At 37.6% G+C, this 13,576-nt stretch overlaps 1 protein-coding gene across 5 annotated transcripts in view; it reads left to right on the forward strand.

The window, feature by feature from the left end:
* WDPCP (WD repeat containing planar cell polarity effector) overlaps positions 1 to 13,576 on the forward strand; it is a 281,383-nt gene that overhangs the window by 79,703 nt on the left and 188,104 nt on the right. For all 5 annotated transcript variants that reach the window (XM_080686004.1, XM_080686006.1, XM_080686007.1 and 2 more), the window contains exons 7-8: positions 9,616 to 9,730; positions 12,004 to 12,137. In XM_080686004.1, the coding sequence (XP_080542130.1) occupies positions 9,616 to 9,730; positions 12,004 to 12,137 (249 nt within the window). The remainder of the gene's footprint in view (positions 1 to 9,615; positions 9,731 to 12,003; positions 12,138 to 13,576) is intronic.

The following is a 13,576-nucleotide window of genomic DNA, read 5'->3' on the forward strand; positions in this document are numbered from 1 at the left end:
CCGGTCAGGGCATATGCCCAGGTTACGGGCTCGATCCCCAGTGGGAGGCATGCAGGAGGCAGCCAGTCAATGATTCTCTCTCATCATTGATGTTTCTATCTCTCTCTCCCTCTCCCTTCCTCTCTGAAATCAATAAAAATATATTTAAAAAAATAAATAAAATGTAAAAAAATGAAGATTATTCCTGATCATTGTAAGATGGCATATATACAGATATGGTAAAAAGTAAAAGTGCACCTCTACCCCAAGTTCATTCCTCTCTCTGTGGTAACCACACTCAACAGTTTTATGTCCTTCATGCATTTACAAGCACTCATCATTGTATATGTTTTTTAAATAAATGGAATTTCTCTCTATATATTGTTCTGTAAGTGTACACATAACAGTGTACAACACAATGTCAGTAATCTACACCTACCTTATTTTCAGTAAGTACATGATGTAGTTTGGATATACCATACCTTACAATTGTTAGGAATAATATTTTTAGTACATAAAGAAAGAAATTGGATATGGGTGAACAATCTAATGAGGCAATATGATAAGAAAAAGGCATCTTCTATTTTTTTTTTAGTAAGTTAGATTGCAGAGGAGAGGGACTCAGTTCAGTTTCCTACTTGATGCTTTGGATAAGGAGCCTCTATTATAGTTCATTTTCAGTGTGATTCAAATTCTGACTTCTTAGAAACACATGTGGCATAAAAGAATCTCTTTAAAACCATATCTCTTTAAAAACATAAAATAGTATATTTATGGGCATGTTTTAAGAACTGTTTATTTTTAAAATGTTTTATAGAAAAACTAGAGGCCTGAAATTCGTGCACAGGGGGTGTGTCCCTCAGCCCAGCCTGAACCCTCTCCAATCTGGGACCCCTGGAGGGATGTCCGACTGCCTGTTTAGGCCTGATCCTACTAAACAGGTAGTCGGACATCCCTCTCACAATCCAGGACTGCTGGCTCCCAACTGCTCGCCTGCCTGCCTTCCTGATTGCCCCTAACCACTTCTGCCTGCCAGCCTGATCACCCCCTAACCACTCCCTTGCCAGCCTGATTGATGCCTAACTGCTCCCCTGCCAGTCTGTTTGCCCCTAACTGCCCTCCCCTGCAGGCCTGGTTCCCCCCCAACTGCCCTTCCCTGCAGTCCCAGTCGCCCCCAACTTCCCTCCTCTGCCAGCCTGGTCACCCCTAACTGCCCTCCCCTGCAGGCTTGATTGCCCCCAACTACCCTCCCTTGCAGGCCTGGTCCCTTTCAACTGCCCTCCCCTACTGGCCTGATCACACACAACTGCCCTCCCTTGCAGGCCTGGTCCCTCCCAACTGCCCTCCCCTGCTGGCCATCTTGTGGTGGCCATCTTGTGTCCACATGGGGGCAGCCATCTTGTGTGTTGGAGTGATGGTCAATTTGCATATTACTCTTTTATTAGATAGGATAGAGGCCTGGTGCATGGGTGGGGGTCAGCTGGTTTGCCCTGAAGGGTGTCCCAGATCAGGGTGGGGGTTCCCTTGGGGCATGGGGCGGCCTGGGCGAGGGGCCTGTGGTGGTTTGCAGGCTGGCCACACTCCCCACCCCCCCCCCCGGCATCCCAAGCAGAGGCCCTGGTATCTGGGATTTATTTATCTTCTACAATTGAAACTTTGTAGCCTTGAGCGGAGCCAAGCCTCCTGCTTGTTCCGTGGCTGCAGCCATTTTTGTTGGGATTTATGTATCTTCTATCATTGAAACTTTGTAGCCTTGAGTGGAGGCCTAGGCCGGCCAGGTTGTGTGGAAAGCTTGGCTTCCTCCATCGCCGGGGGCATCTCAAGCCTCCTGCTCTCTCCAGCTCTGTGGCTGCTGCCATTTTTGTTGGGATTTATTTATCTTCTATAATTAAAACTTTGTAGCCTTGAGTGGAGGCCTAGGCCTGCCAGGGTGTGCGAAAAGCTTGGCTTCCTCCATCGCCGGGGAAACCCAAGCCTCCTGCTCTCTCCGTGGCCGCAGCCATCTTGGTTGGGTTAATTTAAATACTCCTGATTGGCTGGTGGGCGTGGCTTGTGGATGTAGCGGAGTGATGGTTAATTTGCATATTATTCTTTTATTAGATAGGATACCAAATAATACATAAAAAGTAAAACATCATTCATAATCCCAATTTTAAAAAAGTCTATTAGAGCCCTAGCTGGTTTGGTTCAGTGGATAGAGCATTGGCCTGTGGACTGAAGAGTCCCAGGTTCAATTCTGGTCAAGGGCCTGGGTTGTAAACTTGATCCCCGGTAGGGGGTGTGCAGGAAGCAGCCAATGGATGATTCTATCTCATCATTGAGGTTTCTATCTCTCTCCCTCTCCCTTCCTCTCTGAAATCAATTTATATATATATATATGTGTGTGTGTGTGTGTGTGTGTGTGTGTGTGTGTATATATATATATATATATATGTATATATATATATATATTAAAATCTATTAGGTAAGAGTTAAAGTTCATGCCTTTAGTTCCCCAATTCCATCTCTTTGAGGTGCCTACTATCAACAGTTTGGACATATTTTTTCTGACATTTTCTTGTGTTTATATAGACAATTTCTGTAATATGTATTTATATACATACCATACCTACTTTTCCCCTAATAAAATGGAATGATGCTATTCATGTAGGTCTGCAACTTCTAAAAATTTCCTCCCCAGTGTATTTTCAGCAGAAAGTTTCTGATTAATTAAACTCATCTATCTCTTATGTTATCTTCATTTGTTTTCTTGTACTAACAACATTCACAGTAACTAAACTCCGAAGCAACTGATTTATTAACTGTCATTGTAGTTTACTAATTCACAGTGCAAGTTATATTTGGCATCATAGACCTTGCTCATTTGCTTGGGGCATTCCCACCTGATGGATGAATTACTCAAGAGACTAAGTTAAAGATAAGAAGGCTGATTGGTGAGTGGAGACTTGGAAAGAAAGCAAGGAGGTGTTCTTACAGGATATTTGTATCAAGCTGCCACAGCTTTCTGACCTGCCTGGGGCTCTTTCTGTCTTGACAACTGGTATTAGTCATCAGAGTCATAGCCCTGAACTTGGTTAGAAACTATGGAACAGGCTTCCTCCAGGTCCTGTTCTGAACTGGACAGTGCCCACCACTCCACTTAAGATATCTGACCAAGTTCTCATTTCTTACCTTTCTATATGTGAGAAAAGTGTTAGAATTTGAGGACTCCCCAAGTCTGCTTGATGGAGATATGGAAAATACCTTTGCCTCGATAGCAACTTATTTATAAGCACTCTCTTAGGTGAACCTCAGTGGACATGGCTAACATATAGAGGTTGTGACATATCACAGTGTCTCCAGACATTGCCAGATGTCCCCGGGTGGCCCAAATCATCCTGAGTTCAGAACCACTGGTGTAGAGGGAGATTGGTGTAGAATATAGTAGCAGCTAAAGAGAGGGAAACCAGGTGAGATATTGTCTGGAAGTCAACTGAGAAGTCAACAGCCGAGGAAAGAACATAGGATTTTTCCTGTCTTAGTCTACTTGCCCACAAATTATGAGATTTTTGGTTAGTTTCTCTACCCGCCTGACAGTGAATTAGTATGAGGATTGACCTAGTTACTACTATTTTTGTAACTTGTGTATTATGTACCAGAGTTGTGCTGGCATTTTATATTTATTATAGAAAGTATATAAAAGTCCTCTGTAAATTATAAAATTTTGAGCAAAAGTAATGAGTTGCTTGGCATGTGTTCTTGTTCACTTCCTGCCACTGTTTTTATCCAATTAGATCTTTAAAACTACTAGCAAATATATGATTTACCTTTGTGAATTTGACCATGATTCTAAATTATAAATATTTTCTAGGAACAATTACTTTTATGTAATTTTTATATATATAATTACATAAATATTAAATGTATATAATTATATAAATTATATGTGTATTAAATATAAAATATATCATTATTATATATGCTAGATTTAAAATTACATTATGGATTAAAATGTAGCATCACTCATTTTACAATGAGAATAAGTGAAAAAATGATATTTCTTAATTAGCATATTTCCAGGCATGTTTCTTTCCATATATTGAATGATTCCTTGGGAAACTCCATTGTTAACATGCAGAAAAACTCTTTATTTTTTGTCCTTTTGTTTCCTGCCCTTATGTCAATTCCCTATAGTGAGTCAATTAATTTTTTTATCCTTGTCCTAGCTACATTCACTTTTGTCTCTGTACTTTAATGGATTAGTCAGGCATGGTTTCCTTCTATGCTCAATAAATGTTTACTGAATGAAGGAATAAATTACAGACAATATGTTATCTCTCTTCTAGCAGGTTATCTTCTAAAGTAATCAGTAACTACTCTTCATTATAGATGTGAAATTGTTTGACTGTCTATAGTTCTCCGAGTTTCTCCAGAATTTATCCCCTGGTTTGGATTGGGGGCGGGGGGCCGTGTTGGAGGGGTGTTAGTTACTATCAGTATGCAAATTCACTAGGCCTCCAGGGAATGTCTCTATAATACTTTAAATATTTGCTTCAGCCCTATAATTTATTCCAAGAGTTCTAATACTTTGTTGCCTCTGTGAATTGTCATGTTTAGTACCTGCTGTCTCCCATGTGTCTCCTAATGATTTCATGGGACCAGTCTTAGCTGCCTGTACATGAGTTAACTCTCAAATCCCTGATTGAACCTATCACCAATTGTTGATTTTTAGTATTGACCATGAATATCTATACTTTTTTTAAAAAAATATATTTTATTGATATTTTACAGAGAGGAAGGGAGAGGGATAGAGAGCTAGAAACGTCGATGAGAGAGAAGCATCGATCAGCTGCCTCCTGCACACCCCCTACTGGGGCTGTGCCCGCAACCAAGGTACATGCCCTTGACCGGAATCGAACCTGGGACCCCTCAGTCCGCAGGCCGATGCTCTATCCACTGAGCCAAACCGGTTTCGGCATGAATATCTATACTTTTAATTTCCTCCCAGATGTCATAATAATCACATGGATTTGGGGGGTAGTTTTCTTTACCTATGAGAATTTGAATGCAATGGGATTGTTTGTGACCACTATCATCATACAGTCCATTCACAAAGACTTAATGTACCATCTCTTTTTCAATACCTGAGACCAAGTGTAATGTATTTCTCTTTTTTGTGGGTCATCAACTACTCTTCTAGGAAGCAGTCATCTATTCTAACCCAAACCCCCTCTTCTCTCTGAGATTAGGTCTTCACTAGTCTACACTTATTCTATCAATGTGACTACCTATTCATCATTGTATTCCCATATATACTTGGCACATGTAGGGGGCACTCACCTATTTTTTTTTTAATATATTTTATTGATATTTTACAGAGAGGAAGGGAGAGGGATAGAGAGCTAGAAACATCGATGAGAGAGAAACATCGATCAGCTGCCTCCTGCACACCTCCCACTGGGGATGTGCCCGCAACCAAGGTACATGCCCTTGACCGGAATCGAACCCGGGACCCTTCAGTCTTCAGGCCGACACTCTATCCACTGAGCCAAACCAGTTTCGGCGGCACTCACCTATTTTTGACCTGCTGAACGAATGGAACTCAGATTATTGTGGTTATTTATGTTTTTTTTATTAATGATGTTATCTGCTATAATTTTCTTTCTTCTCCCAGTGCCATTTCACATCCAATTGGTACTTTATCTAAGCACTGTAGACTTAGGGTTAAGAGAAACCAATTTGAAGAGCCATTTGAAGGTCATGGAAATCATTTCCCCGTTTCTTAAATAAAAAGCACACCTCTGTATAAGCTTGAAGAAAATGAGAGGGAGAAAATGATAAAGGCAATAGAAAGAAACAGAGTTAGAGCAGAAATAATAAGGAAAGATACTTCCTGTCTGGGAGGGTGACCGAGAAAAGGAAGTTTCCATTTCTATTTTGTGTTAGTAGTTTTCTACACAAGGACCCAACATTAAAATTGGGAAATCCCATGGGCCTTGTCCTTGATTCATCCCATGGATCTTTTCTCATCTGCTCTGGACGTACCTACCTCTGCAGTGGAATAAGACAGTATCTTAGTGCCCCTTTCCTTCCTGTCCTGCCAAATCTTACATAGGCCTGTTCCATTTTGGCAGATTTAAGAACTAACCATTTGGGTAAACAGGCAGAAACACTTTCCTGTCTGGGCTGGAATATTCTTTTCCTGAATTTCAGACTATTTTTTCGTAATTCTAGTTATCTCCATTTCCATCCAGAAGTATATTTGGCACCAGTACTTGGAAACTTTATCCTTCCCCACAGGCTGTTTTATAAAAATGCATTAATTAGCTTATTAATTTAGTTATACATTCTTATTACAAAATCTGGTGTCCAGGATACCTCTGGACTACAAGAGATCTGAAATGATGGCCATATCTTGATCCCAGTGAGTACCCCAAATAGGTGTCAATAAGACTACCCTTTTTAACACCTGTAAAGATTGGAAAACCCCAGAGCTCAGACCTGGAACCTCTTTTGTTCTTTTTCCTTAAACAACAGAAATTTATTTTCTCACAGTTCCAAGATCAAGGAGCCCTCTGGGTTGGTTTCTGGTGAAGCTCTCTTCCTGGCTTGTAAGCAGCTGTCTTCTTGCTGTGTGTCAAATGTCCTCTTTTCTGTGTGGGTGCATGGAGAGAGAGAGCCCTCTGGTGTCTCTCTTTTCACTTTTTATTTTTATAAGAATAGCAGTCAGATTGGATTAGGGCCCCACACTTATGACCCTCTCCACTCATTTTTTAAGGAGAGCTTATTCAGTTCTACGACTTTACTGCCCATATATTGTTGATGACTCCTGAGTATATATTTCCAATCCTCACTTTACTGAAGTGCAGACTCATTTTTAATTGTCTACTTGATATATTTACTTGTATGTCCATAGACCTCAAACTTAACATGTCCAAAAACAAATTCTTTATTCCCTCTAATCTAAATTTGCTTCTCCTCAGTTCTTGGTCTCAGTAAATCCAGTTGCTTAGTGTAAGCACCTTTGAGTTTTTCTCATGTATGTCACATCCAGTCCTTCAGAAAGTCCTGGTTAATTCCCTTTAAAATATATCTCAAATCTTTCAACATATCATTTCTTTACCATTGCTGCTCAAGGTCAGACCATCATCTTCTCTCACCTAGACCAGCCTCCTAATTGTCTCCTTGCTTCTATTCTTGCCTGATTTCTGCTTTAAAGCATAATTGGATTATAATTCTCTGCTGCTTCTCATCAAAAAGTTTCAATCCAAACTGGCCCCTGACTATCTCTTTCCTTTCCTCCTCTGAATATCCATCACCCTCCCTGCCTCCCTCCCCTCCAGCTACATGGGCCTAGCTTTCTACAGGCACATTCTGATCTCAGGGTTTTTGTATTTGCTGTTCTCTGCTTCAAACTCCCTTTCTCCAAATAACCATATGGCTAGTTCCTTCACTTCATTTGAATGTGTACTCAAATGCCATCTCTTCAGAAAGGCCTTTTTATTTATTAGTCATCCTTTTTGAAACAGCATCTTCCTAAAATCCCCATCCTTACTGTGCTTTATTTTTCTCTGTAGTTCTTATTGCTATCTGACATTATATTAAAACTATTTATATGTTGCCTATATCCACACTTGAAGGCAAGCTCCCTGAGGGGAGTGAGGGCAAGGGTATTGTCTGATTGTTCACTGCTGTATCTTCAACACCTAGAATAGGGCCTGGCTCATACAAACTGCTAAATATGTATTTGTGGAATGAATCAGTTGAATGTATAAATAAGTGGCTGAACCTCCTTTGAGGAAGATTATGAAGTAATGCCCAATGGTGGAATAGCTTTTTAGTACAGTAGTGAGCTCCTGGTCTGGCAATATTCAAGCATGAGCTGGATGCTTGAAGGATACTTGAAGGGATGCTGCAGAAGGAACTTCCATGTCATGTGGAAGTGGAAGATTAAACTGGGTTTCCTTCCAATTATGAATTATCTGTCCCTATGATAAGTTAATTATGATTATTATTCTAAACATTAATTTAGCACCTACTTTGTGCCTAGCATTGTTCTAGACACTGAAGATAAAATCATAAAAGAGGCCTAGCCAGTATCCATAAGGAGCTAAAATTTATCTTTTTCTATTTACTTTTGAGATGTTTTGAATAAATGGGGAAGGTAGGAAAAAGATGTTACCAGGAGAAAAACTAGATAAGAAAGATGACCCTAAAATTGCTTTCCTGAGAAGTGAGAATTTAAGGGGTGAAGACCACATTCTATGTTCTTATGGGGAAATTTCCCAAAATAGAAATACTAGTGTTTCCCATTGAGGCATATTACAGGGCTGAGTGTAATTCAGTAGCAAAAGTAATTTGAAATTCTTGGAACAAATGTGCTTTCTCCAAAACCAATAAAGGTCATCAAGTCCTGTCCCATTTCTCCCCCATTAGGGATGTTAATATGAAATGGACAGTCTATTAAATCATGTTGTTAGCAAAAGACTGAAAAGAAAGCTTTCTGGTGAGTAGGACAAGGATTCTAACAGTTAAATACAAAGGGACCCTTCAGTTCCTTTTCTGTTTCGTGTGCCTGAAATCTCTTAGGCAAGTGGTCTTTTTTATATGACCCTAGTCCCTCATGCTGCTCTTCTTATACACATGCCCCAATATGTCTTGACACAGAATCATCCTCTCTAGCTAGGATATGATGCCTAGGTAGGTGGGGAATTCCTGTTTTGTTTAAAAATTATAGTAGTCTTTGGGTTTGGCTGGCATGTTCATGATAAGTTTACTGACAATTGGTTTTTTTCCTCTTATGCCATATGCTATTTCATGATTCATCTGTTTTGAGTCTGTTGCCTTGAAGGTGAAACAATTTCTTCCAATGTTGATATTTCATAATCTCATAGATAACAAGCATACCCATATGCATAGTCCTTCAGAAGTTTTAAACATTTGGAGATGAATGAATAATGCTGCCACAAATGGAAAAGAGCAGCATAAAATCATAATGGTGATATTAAATCATCTTTTATTGGGTGGTTGGGTGAGCACTGACATTGATAAAGCCTGGTACCTTATTACATTTCTTTATCTCTTGAGAAATTGTTTCTGGCAGGTGTTATTTGTTTATGATTTTTAAAATTTAACATTTTACTTTAATTGCCTTGATTTAATGTATTTTAATATTAGATAGATAAGATCTTTATTTGTAAAATTGGGGTTTAAATTGCAAATAAATCGTTAATATTCACTGTTTATATTGTCATGGTGGCATATTTTCTATCTTGCATAGCAATGACTATTCAAACCTCAAAAAAATCTTTTAATTTTTGATATAAATAGTAATCTTTCAAAATATTTTAATAGAACATGTTACATTTCTGAATGCAATGCAAAGCAGTTACTTCTGCATGGGTACCTTCTAAGTATTTAGAAGATTAGACTTCTAATAAACATGGACTACACGCATTTTTGCATATAGCTTTAATCAACGCACCAATTGTGTTGCATCATTTAACCACCTGTATCTGTCAGTGATTGTTTTTGAAAATGTCATGGTGTAGATGCATGCGTAAATATCTGTATAAGTTATACATTTGGAGAGAGATTTTTAAAAGATTCTAATCCTCAGTATATCTCTCTCCCCGCCCTCCTCTTACCTGGCTTTAGCTCCTTTTTGGTTCAGGTGTACTGGTGTCCCTAAGCCTTTCTGGGCCGCAGCTGGAGAAAGTGGTGATTGACAGAAGCCTGGTGGGGAAGCTCATCCCAGACACCATCAGTGATGGTAATTACCCCCATGTGCAAATCAATTGCTTACATTAACAGTGGGGCAGGAGAAATAGTGTGTCAACAGGTAGACTAATTATTACCACTGGGGACCTGCAAACACAAGTAATTGCATGTAATAGCATAGTTACAACCTGTGAGACCAGTACAAGTTTTGACTAATATTTAATATCAAAGTTTTTGTCAAGTGTTAGGCTCATATTCTGAATATTTTTCACTCTTAATAAATGTGAATGTATTTTCAAAATTGTTTTTTTTTCTGGTGTGTACTTTCAAAATTAGTTCCCTATTGTTGACATTTCAAATATTTTTCATTTCCAACAATGAATTTTGAATAAAAAACCCAAATGTGTCAACACAGCCCCGAGTTAAAAAATAATACTAGTAATGTTTGCTTTGCCTCTTTAGGAAGATTCTTTGTTACCGAAGTCTATGAATATTAACTTTTGAGAACGTCTGGGCAATATTTCTTTCTTTTTAAAATTAGAATTGACATATGATATTGAATTAGTTTCAGGTGTACAACATAGTGATTGGGCACTATTTCTAAATATCAAACATCAATGTAAAATATACTAGATAAATCTGGATTCTATTAAGTGATACTACATACTATTGCACATAAGAAAAAGATTTTAAGCCAGATATTTAAAAGGTAGGATACTAACATTTACTGAACCCAAAGAGGCTTTATGCTTTGCCAACCTACCCATTTTATTTAATTCAAAAAGCAACCTTTTATAAGGAATAGCTACTTTCATTTTATAGATAAGGAAGTAGAAGCTGAGATACTAAGGAACATGCTCACAAATGCGATACTAAGGAACAGCTCTAAGTGACCGAGCTGAAAGTTGAACCCGGGTTCTAGCTGCAGAACCCATTTTCTTTGCACTATTCTATGCTGACTCCTGAAGTTTTAAGATTATCTTCTTTTATTCACAGTAAAAGGTCTAAGAAACAGATTTCATTTTCATTAGAGTCTGAAAATTGTTAGTGTCTTAAATTGAATAATCAAAGGGAAGTGTGGTCTAATGGGAAAGAGAGAGGTGAGAATACAGACCGCCCTTCTGCTCTGTGCTCTCAATGGCTACCTCTGAACAAGTCAGACCCAATTTCATCATCCTAAAGCAAAGCAGCCTGCAGGATGCCTATGATTAGCAACATTGCTGATGAGAATACGTTGAGGGTAGGCTTGTACGTGTGCCATGTTCTCTTCCTTTTAGGACAGGAGTGCTAAGGAAGCTTCCCTATGGAAGAGGTTTTATTTTTACCCCTTTGTTGACACTGCAAATAAAGTAGTGACTGTGATGATTTTATCACACTGCTGCACCTCTATAAGAATTAAAAGGAGACTTTCAACATTATTCGTGTCTCTGAGATATCTTCTTTCACTTGTTTCTTTTATTTATACACTCTCATGAGACTATGATAACAATGTGATTTCTTGGCAGTTCTCCAGATTCTCCTGTAATTGTGTAGAACTGCTGTTGGTAACTGTTTGCACAATGAGGGGTGTAGAAGTAAAGAAAAATATATAAAACATTCAATAATTTCTTTATGCTAGGAATAACATAAAACATTTCTCAGTTATTGTTATCAATTTTATGTAACATTAATGGCCCTTTCTGTAACCCATAAAAATTATCTACCTACTTGTATGCTTTAGAAATAAAGCTGTAGAAGTATTTTTTGCTAATATTCCTTTCAAAATATTTATTTAATGCCCATATTGGAAATAATATGCTTTATTTCATTCAGCTTGTATACTCTCAAAAAGAAGGTTCATTGATGAAAAATTTAAAAATAAAAAAGTAAGATTGGTGGGGAGTACTGATCTATATTTGTTAATCCAATTTATTCTCAGATGGTTTGTATCGTATAAACACAGGATTAAAGGCTAAGGTTAAATAAAAATACATGTTTTAATCTTTACAGTCAGGTGTGAAACGGTCTTTCTAGCCCGACTTCCAACTACATCTTATTTGGTGGTTGTTCCCAAACATCAGAGTATATTGAAACGGTCTCAGAAAAGAAGGAAAAGTATCAAATCCATGCATGATTAAACTGATGATTATCATTTATTCCCAGTATCTTTAATATCCTTGTAAATTTTCATAATGGTATTTAGGAGACTTTAGTTATTTCAGTTAACATTTATTTTCTGAAAATAGCCTCTTGTAAATATTTCATTGGAAAAAAATAAATTCATTGCTATTTTATTCTAGCTTATTATTTGATGGTATTATTAAATCTTCCTTTTTTTTTTTAAAGCTCTTCTCACAGACAGCTTTATCATCTTCTCATTTTTGGCACAAAACAAGCTATGTTTTATTCAGTTTACCAAGAAGATGGGTTCTCCCGATGTAAACAAAAGATTGGAAAAACTCTCAGCTTTGGATTATAAGGTAGAGATTTCAATTTAAATAGTCATATTGTTAATTATTAAGGTGTGAGTTTCACATGAGTTGATGCTATGCTTATTATTCTTGCACATTTCTAGATTTCAGAGTTATTATAGGATTAAGCTTGATTCATTAGAAACAGTGGCCACACCTAAGTTTTCTCTTTTCCTCTCAATGGAAACCTCTCAAGGTCTAACAATTGAATGTTTAGAGCAATTTATATAGTGCTTATGGAAGTCAGTGACAGATAACAGGCAAGTTACACATTTGAAAATGGTTTTGTCGGTAGTGGGTAGTATATATACCATTCGTATTTCCCCCTAAGACCCCATGTTATTTTTCTAAGCTAGGCTAGCTGGCCAGGCTTCTATTTTACAAGAAAAGAAAGAAGAAAGAAGGCACTTCCAAAGGTTAATAGGAAAGTGTAATAAACAAGGAGTGGGAAGATTCCCCCCTCCCACTCTAACTGGAGAAAATGCAAAATGAAATTTTCATGTGTTAGTCTCTCCCTTCACTAACTCCAGGTAATTTATTTCTTTGAATCAAGGACTTTACATCTGTTAAGGCAGGATTTTTATTTTAAATGGTGTGTTTTAATTTAAAATTTTCCATATTACATTTTAAACTGTTTAGAAGGCATACACTCCGCTAGGATGAGTATCTAATACATTTTCCAGGCTGTTTCAGTTCAAGGCCTCTTTTTAGCAATGACTTATGTTTGCAAGATTGATCCAGCCTCTGTGACGTGGATTTGAGACAGTTCACTGTTCACTGGGAACAGAGCTGATATACAGCTTCTTTAAAGAAGATGCACACTTATGCCATAGAGTATATAGCAAAGGCAAAGATTTTTAGAAGTCAGCTTTGTGGCTTGAAACTGTGTTTTTAAAAAAGTGGTATTTAAGCTAACCTTTTGCCCATTTGAGATTATTTCATAATGTGATTGAAGTGGTAGTGGTGTGAGGGAGAATCTAATTTTATTTAGTAGAAACATGTATTTTTATAAAAATATTTTTAATTCAGGATAAAATATAAATAAGTTTTCATTGTTGTACTGAACTACAATTTGGTTTTGTTTAACAGTTTTGTGGAGCTTCTGTAACACTTTGTATAATATTGCTATTTCCTTAGCTGGAAATCAGTGGTACTCATATATTATATTTTGGGTAGTCAAAAAATTGCTATTAACACTTTTAATGGGATATTATTTTCCAGACTGGCTAACTGTAGCTTTACTTGAAATGGTATTTATTTATCAGTACTATTCTTCAGAATGCACCAATGTGCATTAACTCAAACTCTTTTAAGTGTTTCTAATGCTGCCATATAAACTTCTATATGACTAGTTTCTCCATCTTAGGTTTAATGGATAGCTTAATGAAGTCTTCTCAGCCAAAGAACAGTGGTTATCCATTAGTGAGAGCAGAGAGAAACTGTCATGA

The sequence above is a fragment of the Plecotus auritus genome (genome assembly GCF_963455305.1).
Source record: "Plecotus auritus genome assembly, chromosome: 8".
NCBI lineage: Eukaryota > Metazoa > Chordata > Mammalia > Chiroptera > Vespertilionidae > Plecotus > Plecotus auritus.